The 8569-nt window shown below is 50.1% G+C and overlaps 1 protein-coding gene across 3 annotated transcripts; it reads right to left on the reverse strand.

Moving 5' to 3' along the window:
* Window positions 1-291: 291 nt before the first annotated feature.
* tmem259 (transmembrane protein 259) lies at window positions 292-8321 on the reverse strand. 3 transcript variants are annotated; one of them, XM_055051804.1, is made up of 12 exons: window positions 8035-8321; window positions 7018-7351; window positions 5892-6179; window positions 5650-5809; window positions 5400-5552; window positions 5200-5322; window positions 5009-5109; window positions 2505-2562; window positions 2347-2430; window positions 2122-2254; window positions 1574-1673; window positions 292-1483 (listed from the first exon to the last, which is right to left on the reverse strand). In XM_055051804.1, exons 2-12 carry the CDS (start codon window positions 7225-7227, stop codon window positions 899-901), a joined length of 1995 nt encoding a protein of 664 aa, XP_054907779.1. In that variant the 5' UTR covers window positions 7228-7351; window positions 8035-8321; the 3' UTR covers window positions 292-898. The 3 variants fall into 3 exon arrangements, with proteins under 3 accessions (XP_054907779.1, XP_054907788.1, XP_054907796.1); XM_055051813.1 differs by having other exon boundaries at window positions 5400-5510; window positions 8035-8320; XM_055051821.1 differs by having other exon boundaries at window positions 5400-5510; window positions 5704-5809; window positions 8035-8319.
* Window positions 8322-8569: the final 248 nt, after the last annotated feature.

The raw sequence follows: 8569 nt of genomic DNA on the forward strand, positions 1-8569 counted from the left end.
CGTTTGTTCAACAGGAAGCTGATTTTGCTCTACAATCACAGTGCTGGCCCTTTAAATGAACCCGACTGATTTGACCAGCTCTGGACTATCAGCAGAATCAGAAACAGACTGGCCTAGCAGGCCGGCCCGGTCCAAACGGGTTCTGCCACCCTCTGGGGGCCCTTAACCCGACCCAGATCTGGTTCTGGCTCGGTGAACCAGGTTGTCAGTTTCTAGAGCATTCAGCCATTTCACACTGGGTCATGGTTCTGACCCGGTTACCAGGTAAGATACAGACCACAGGAAGCCAGATGGTTCCACAACTCTTTATTTTTGACCTTCAGGTGAGTCTGATTCGTTTGCAGGAGGCCTCACCTGTTCCACTGGTTCCTAACAGATATCAGGTATCAAGAAGACACCACTCGGGCCCCGCCCACTCAGGCCCCGCCCACTCAGGCCCCGCCCACTCAGGCCCCACCTTCAATGTCAATCAGAACATGGAGGTGATGAGGTTCTGGTTCTGAACAGGTGAACTCATTCAGAGCTTAATTAGCAACAGCCAATCAGCAGCTTCCTGCTCTTCTACAAAATAAAAGGAGAATCAGAGTTCCATCTGGGTTTCAGACCAACAGAACGGGTCAGAACCAGAACCCAATGGGTCAATCATCCCTCAGAGTCAGAGCTGTGGGTGTCCAGAAAGGTCAGAGCCTCAGCTCACCTATTGGTCAAACCTGGAAGCAGGTCACCCTGCTCAGCGTCGGGTGGGGGCGGGGCTACCCTCAGATCAGCTCATTCATTGGTTAATTGATGGATCAGTTAATTAATTAATTGATTAATTGGAGTAAAGTGCAGCTCAGTGATCAGCTGACGGTCCGTAGCCTTCAGGTGGTGCCATGATGTCATCAGCTCACCTGAAAGCTCACGACGTGCCGAGGGGGGCGGAGCTTTGTTGCCCAGGTGAGTCACTGTCTGTACCTGAGCTCTGAGCAGCGGGGCAGTCTGTATGATAGGCGGGGCTTTCGGTAGGCTCCGCCCCTTGGTGCCTGCTATCATCAGGTGAGGCTTCAGCTCCGCCCCCTGGATCTTTATCCTCCAATGAGCCGTCAGGAGCGCCACTTGCTGCCCCTCCCATCCAGAACTCAACATTGATCTCCGCCGCCCCCGGACTTCCTCCCGAGTCGACGGAGGAGCCGAGCGCCTCTGTGATGACGGCAGCGGTCTGAGCGACCCAGTTAAGCTCCGCTCTGACCTCACCGGTTCCGCCCACCGCCACAGAGGATGACGGGAGCGGCTCGGCCGGCGGCGGCTCAGTGGTGCTGTCTGCTGACTGACCGGTCCCGGCGGGTTCTGGCCCAGCGGCGGCGGCATTGTTGTTGTTGAGGTTGTCCTGCAGAGCCGTCTGGTTCTGACCCGCCTGCTGGTTCTGGAGCAGCATCTCTTGAATCCGGATCTGCTGCAATATGGCAGGGAGCTCATAGTGGTGGAAGAAGTAGATCATCGAGTGCTGCAGGAAGACAGAAAACCAGCCAATCAGAGGCAAGCTGGGCAGGAAGGGGCGGAGCTTCATGGCTGACAGGAAGAAGAGGGACCTCACCTGGATGAAGAGCCAGGAAGTGACCAGAGCCAGGCTGCTGTACTGACCGTTGAAGCGGTAGTGGTAGGCATAGAAGGCGAAGTGGTACAGGTAGAAGAACCTGGACCCAACAGAACCAACAGAACCATCAGAACCAACCGAACCATCGGAGCCATTGGAACCAAATGGAACCAAATGGAACCGAATAAGTCCATTAAAACCAAACGTAACTTTGGGAACCATCAGAACTAAATGGAATTGTCGGAACTTAACGAAGCAACAGAACCATCAGAACCATCAGAACCAACCAGAGCCATCAAAACTTTCTCTTTCAGGAGGAAGAAATCAATTTCTGACATTTATCCGGACTGGACCAGATACTCGTTTCCACCTGACCAACCAGAATTCTGGATCAGGACATTCACCAGGTTTAGCACAAGTATGATAGGATGTGTCTTGACTGGAAGCTGACCAATCAGAGCAGGCTGTTTCTTGTTTCCTGCTGCTTCCTGTTTCTTGTTTCCTGCTGCTTCCTGTTTCTTGTTTCCTGCTTCCTGTTTGGGACTCACCGCAGCCAGTGGCGTTTGCTGGTGTTGGTGTGGCAGCAGATGGCATCGTATTGATCGGCCAGCCAGACGATCAGGATGATGTAGAAAGCCGTGGTCGTGTCGTTGAAAAACTCAGACATTATGGCCTCCATGCCTGCGAAGAAGAAGTGACATCACTGATATAAAATGAACAGAACCGTTTGTAAATCCAAACCGGATCAGAAGGAGAACCATTGCAGAACTCACCAACCAGGGCCAGGATGACGGTGAGCAGAGGGGCTGCTGGGAAAGCGATGGTCATGTTCATCTCCAGCATCTGCAGCAGATCCACTGAAACACACAGAGCAGGTTAGAACCGAACCGGGCCATACCGGGTCAGAACGGACCGAGCAGCGTAAACGAACCGATGAAAACGAAGATCTGGTGGTGGGAGTATCTGAGCAGCATCGACACCGACAGCGTCTGAAAGGCAGAACCAAGACCCGGCTTTATTTTGTGAGCGGTTCTGACTTCAAAAAGTTCTGTTGATCCGAGTTCTAAAAGAACTTTTTAAGCCGCCTGGAGCCGTCTAGTTCTAGTTCAAAGCTTTTTAATCTTAAACAGAAATCTTTTCCTTTTTCTCACAGAAAATGTATTTACTGAAATCTAGGGTGATAAATATCGAAATAAATGAGCTTTGAGTTTTGAAACTTTATCTAAATGAGATTTTTTTATACTTTGTTTATTGATTGTGTTAAAATCTGTTAAAATAATTAAGTCCTGCCAGAACTGTAAAGGTTCTCCCTCAATCTGTAGATTTAATCTGAACATGTATCACGTCCCATTAGGAACAGGAAGAAGAAATATTTATCAATTCCTGTCAGGAACAGGAAGTAGAAATATGTATCATTTCCAGTCAGGAACAGGAAGTATAAAATATGTATCATTTCCTGTCAGGAACAGGAACACTTCCTGTCAGGAACAGGAACACTTCCTGTCAGGAACAGGAAGTAGAAATATGTATCACTTCCTGTCAGGAACAGGAAGAAGAAATATTTATCAATTCCTGTCAGAAACAGGAAGTAGAAATATTTATCACTTCCTGTCAGAAACAGGAACACTTCCTGTCAGGAACAGGAAGTAGGAATATGTATCATTTCCAGTCAGGAACAGGAAGTAAAAATATCTATCACATTCCATCAGGAATAGGAAGTAGAAATATTTATCACTTCCTGTCAGGAACAGGAACACTTCCTGTCAGGAACAGGAACACTTCCTGTCAGGAACAGGAACACTTCCTGTCAGGAACAGGAACACTTCCTGTCAGGAACAGGAAGTAGAAATATGTATCACTTCCTGTCAGGAACAGGAAGTAGAAATATTTTCCATTTCTTGTCCGAAACAGGAAGTAGAAATATTTTCCACTTCCTGTCAGGAACAGGAAGTGGATTTGTGCATTTTGTGGTCCAGAATGATCTGGGGTCGTGTCGCTGCTGCAGACTCACGTTAAGTTTCACATGCAGCTTTTCAGGCTTCAAACATAAAGATTTAAAATTTTTATTATTTTGTGACGAATCAACAACAATCATGAGGTGAAATGAAATTATTGGATAGTTTAAACTTTAACTAATAAAAACATTCAAAGTGGGGCTTGCAATACTTTCGGCCTCCTTGCGTTAAGACTCTGTAGCGCCACCTGGTGGTGTGATTGCAGCTGCAGTGGACAGACTGACCTTCTGGCCCATTCTGCTGGAACCAGCTGGAGCTCAGTGCTGCTGGATGGAGTCGCTTGTGGACAGCAGTTTTCAGCTCTTTCCAGATTCTCCATTGGATTCAGGTCTGAACTTTGACTAGGCCGTTCCACTCATGAACCGTTGCGTTGTGGTTTGGGACGGTTGTCTTGTTGGAAGGTAAATCTTCCTCCCAGTCTTTAGGGTTTCTTCAGGTTTTCTTCCTGAATGGTTCCGTATTCAGCTCCATCCATCTTCCCTGCCGAAGAAAAGAAGCCCAAACCATGACGCTGCCACCACCATGTTTGACAGGGGATGAGCTCCTTCCTGCAGGTTTGAGGCTTGTGGTGAACTTTAAACCCAACTATTAATGGATCTCTTTGGGAAATGTCTTTGTTCTTGCCACTCTGCCATCAAGGCCAGATTTGTGCCACATTCTCTCCCCCTCAGCTGTAGATCCAGAGTGATCCTGTAGATCCAGAGTGATCCTGTAGATCCAGAGTGATCCTGTAGATCCAGAGTGATCCTGTAGATCCAGAGTGATCCTGTAGATCCAGAGTGATCCTGTAGATCCAGAGTGATCCTGGCCTCCTGGCTGCATCTCTGATCTTTCTTCTCCTTGTTCCAGAGGAAAGTTTGGCAGGTCTTTGGTCGGACGCTCCTTCCGTTTCAACGCGATCGATCGCCTGCTCTGTGATCCTCCAGATGTCTGAAGCGTTTTGTATCCAAATCGGGCTTTAAACTTCTCCAGCAGTATCGGATCCGCCTGGATCATCCAAACTGAGCCTCTGAGTGAATCTGCTGCCCTGAAGGACCAATGATATCACACGCCTCACTTTGCAGTTTTTATTAAGTTTTAAAATATCCAATAAATTTTGTTCCACCTCATGATTGGTGTTGATTCGTCACAAAATAATAAACATTTTGATCTTTATGTTTGAAGCCTGAAAAGCAGCAAAAGGTTGGAAAGTTTTCCCACGGCGCTGTAGGAACAGACAAACATGGCCGACACTTTGGCCATGATTCTAGTCACTTTCATTTTAGTAGTTCATCTCATTTTTATTCAGTTGCAGTTTTAATTCAGCTATACTTTTTATGGAGTGATTGTTTTCCCCTCTTCCAGGTTCTTGTTGGTAAAAAAAGTCAAAGACTAAATATTTCCAGCAGCATTTTAATGAAAGAACTAAAAGTAAACTTACAAATATGACCATGATGACGAAGGCAGCCAGGTACGACGTTCTGGCCATCCACATGCTGACAAAGCGGTAATGTTCTCCAGACACCACGTTCCTCAGGAAGCCTGCGGAGAACCGCAGAGCGACCGTCAGCCGCCTCTACCTGCTGCAGGTGGATTTCACACGTGTGGTCAGAGTGGGCGGAGCCTGGGTACCTTTGTTCTCCTCGTTCTCAGCGAGCGCCTTGACACTCGACATCAGGATGTCGTCGTAGCCCAGGAACTCGTCCAGCAGGAAGCGACTGAAGCCGTCTCCGAAGCACTCGTCCTTGGTGGGATCTGCACAGAACGTGGAGAGGTCAGCGGGGTCAGCGGGGTCACGAGACGTGGCGGCCCGCCGAGACGTGGCGGCTGACCCAGAGTGACGACCATGACGGGGATGTTGAGCCTCTGCCTGGTGCTCTGCGACAGCCGCAGGAAGCCATACTCCAGGGAATACTCCACGATGTACTCGTCCTGCGGCCACACTGGAACCACGACAACGAGAACAGCAGGGTGTGAACAACAAGCTGAAGGAAACAATCAGCCGCAGAAAGACCCTCCATCAACTCAGGAGAAGGAGTCTAAGTGAGGGGGAGGAGTCACAGAAGGCAACGGTGGGTTTACCTGCTCTGGTCATCATCTCCAGCTCAGACACTGAGTCCTGCAGCGGCTGCATACCTTTAGAGGCGGGGCTAAACGACACGTCCTGGCTGTCATTGGCTCCTCCTCTAGGGCCTCCTCCAATCACAGACGGCTGGAGACGGGGCTCAATGTCCAGTTCAAACTGCAGACAGGTGAGGACACAGACAGGTGAGGACACAGACAGGTGAGGACACAGACAGGTGAGGACACAGACAGTAACTTACCTGCACTGAGCTGTTTTCAAACACTGTCATCTCATCGTCCTCTTCTTCCTCGTCTCCCAGGCTGATCCCGGCCACTGCGGCTCCTCCTGGTTCGGCCTGCAGCTCCCCCTGGAGGCCGGCGGAGTCGTAGTGCTGCAGGAAGACGGCGGCGCGACTGGAGTTCCTCTGGATCTCCACCCTCAGGATGCCATCGCGTGGCCAGCGATCTCTCACCGCCTCCAGGCAGTTGATGGGGGAGCGGGAGAAAGCGATGTGGATGTAGGCGAGGATGAAGAGAACGAAGAGCGCCTGATGCAGAGGGAGGGACAAGAGGTTAGCCAATCAGGAGCTGGTAAACCTCCAGCTGTTCTAACAAACAGATCCTCGTCATTGTTGAAGGGTTGTAAGGATTCTTCCACCCACAACGCTCTGCAGACCAACTTTCAGCTTCAACAGGAAGAGGATGAAAATGAGCTGTGGCAGGACGCAGCAGGACACTTTGAATACACACGGTTCACCGATGCTCCAGCAGCGGCTGGCAGACATTTCAGAGACGTTTCAGAGACAGCTGGGTTTCAAATATTTTTTTAACCCTTTCTTGAATCCTTATTTTGTTCAGCTAATTTTAACTTATGCGGAAGAAAAATACAAATTTGGGTATCCTCAATTCCCGTGTCCAAACCAAAACCCCAAAGTGTGATGAGAAGGTTAGTGGGTTAGTGGTTTAGTGGGTTAGTGGTTTAGTGGGTTAGTGGTTTAGTGGGTTAGTGGTTTAGTGGGTTAGTGGTTTAGTGGGTTAGTGGGGGGCGGATCCACATCCGAACGGCAGCCTCTTTACAGATTGGAGGAACAGCGCCGGGCTCAAAGCCATCAGATGTTAATCAGAAAATATCGGAGATGATCTAAACTCCAGAATATATTGAAGGAACGGAGAAAATCATTTTACTGGAGTCTATAAAGAAAACAGCAGAAAAAATAAGCAAAAATAATTAGAATGTGTCTGAAGCTCATAACAGCTGCAGAGACAACAGAGTTTCAGCTCCTACAGGTCAAACTGTGTAACTGCAGCATGCAGCTTTAGACAGCTGTCGTTGCTGACCAGAACCAGATCAGAACCACCCGACCCGGTCCAGGTGGGACGTCTCACCTTCAGCAGGACGAAGAACTCAAAGACTCTCCTGAAAGACGGCGGGAAGAGCCGGGCGTAAGTGACGGCCATCTTGAAGAAGAGGGCGTGGAAGAGGCGGTCGCGCACATTGATGAGCGGGTTCTGGTTGATGTTAGGGTTCCGGATCCGGTTGGGCCCCATGTTGTTGTTCAGAGGAACGTTGTTGTTGTTGGCCTGGTTCTCCGACATGGCGGCGGCGGCTGCAGAACTCTGGTGCTCCCAAAGCCGTTCCTAGGTCAGCATGGTTCTGGTTCACTTCATGAAGGTGACTCAGATCCAGTTCCAGCAAGACCGACCCGGAACCTGGATCCACCTGGAAGGTTCAAACACAGGGCAGTTATTTACTGACTGGGTTCTGGTTCTGGTTGGCTGTGATGCTTTTGTCACATTTTTTATTTTCAGCTCCAGTAAAAAAATAAACCTGAACTGGAAATCCAAATCCTGAAGACTGGTTCTGGAAGAATGACCTCTGACCCTGACTGGTTCATCTCGCCGTTACCATGGAGACATGAACGTGTTCCTTGGTTAAATGTTCTGGTTGCTATGGTGACCATGAAACAAGTGATGGTTGGCTGATTGCGCTGCTAAGGTGATTTAAGAGGGCGTGGCCTGGAAGCTGATGGTTTGTACCAATGTTCTAGAGCCAGAGCCCAGTTCTGGACAGGTTCGGATCGGTTTGTCCCAGGGACACCCAGAACCCGGACCAGAACCGGTCGATAAACGCATCTGGATCAGAGCCGCTGCTGGTTCTGGTGGGTTCGCCGTGGTTCTGCTTACCTGGCCAGGTGTCAGGGGGTCTCAGGTGTTTAGAATCGGGACGTTGTTCCATCAGGTGAGGATTTCAGGTGTTCTTCAGAGTCTTCTGCTCAGGTGTGCAAGGGGCAGTGGGTGCGGGAGAGGCAGGGGTCAGGGGTCACCGCTGGGTGTTAGGGGTGTAACACCCGTGCTGACCCTCTGACAGGTCAGAACGGAGACCTGTAGGTGCGTCACACTCACCTGTCAGCGAAGTTTTCCTCGCGATGTTTTCATCGGCAGGAAGCTAGCTGTTAGCTCGATGCTAAATGGAAGGACCGGACCAGAAGCTCGACAAAGCCCCGTGTTAGCGCTCAGCTGCGGCTCGGAACCAACGGAGGAGCGGCTTCAGGCGGATCCAGAGGGCAGAGGAGCCGCTCAGAGAGTCCGGGAGGTGAGATCCGCTCCGAGCAGCAGCTCCAGCTAGCGGCTCCAGCTAACGGCTGCTGCTATTGCAGAACCACAGCCGGAAGTACGGGTCCTCGCAGCGGAAAGAGCTGAGTGTGCCCTGAGCGCTGCCTGACAGGCGGCGGGAAACGTTATTCCCGAATTGGACTGATCGGAAGTTTTTAACGCAGTTATTGCGAGTGGTGACCCAGAAATTAACCCTGAGCGCTGCCTGACAGGCTTACACAATGAGCTCTGATCAGGTTACCATGGGTTACTGCTCACTGGAGGTCTGCTGCTCTAGATCACCTGCTCTAGATCTGCTGCTCTAGATCACCTGCTCTAGATCTGC

Source organism: Poeciliopsis prolifica, unplaced genomic scaffold (genome assembly GCF_027474105.1).
Source record: "Poeciliopsis prolifica strain line A6 unplaced genomic scaffold, Auburn_PproV2 SCAFFOLD002, whole genome shotgun sequence".
NCBI lineage: Eukaryota > Metazoa > Chordata > Actinopteri > Cyprinodontiformes > Poeciliidae > Poeciliopsis > Poeciliopsis prolifica.

Excerpts from the sequence above, each read along its gene's own strand:
- tmem259 (XM_055051804.1), bottom strand. The coding sequence starts at position 7,227 with ATGTCGGAGAACCAGGCCAACAACAACAACGTTCCTCTGAACAACAAC. Across the intron at positions 5,810-5,891 it reads TTGAAAACAGCTCAGTGCAG|TTTGAACTGGACATTGAGCC; the intron begins GTAAGTTACTGT and ends ACCTGTCTGCAG. Across the intron at positions 1,674-2,121 it reads AGCAAACGCCACTGGCTGCG|GTTCTTCTACCTGTACCACT; the intron begins GTGAGTCCCAAA and ends TGTTGGGTCCAG.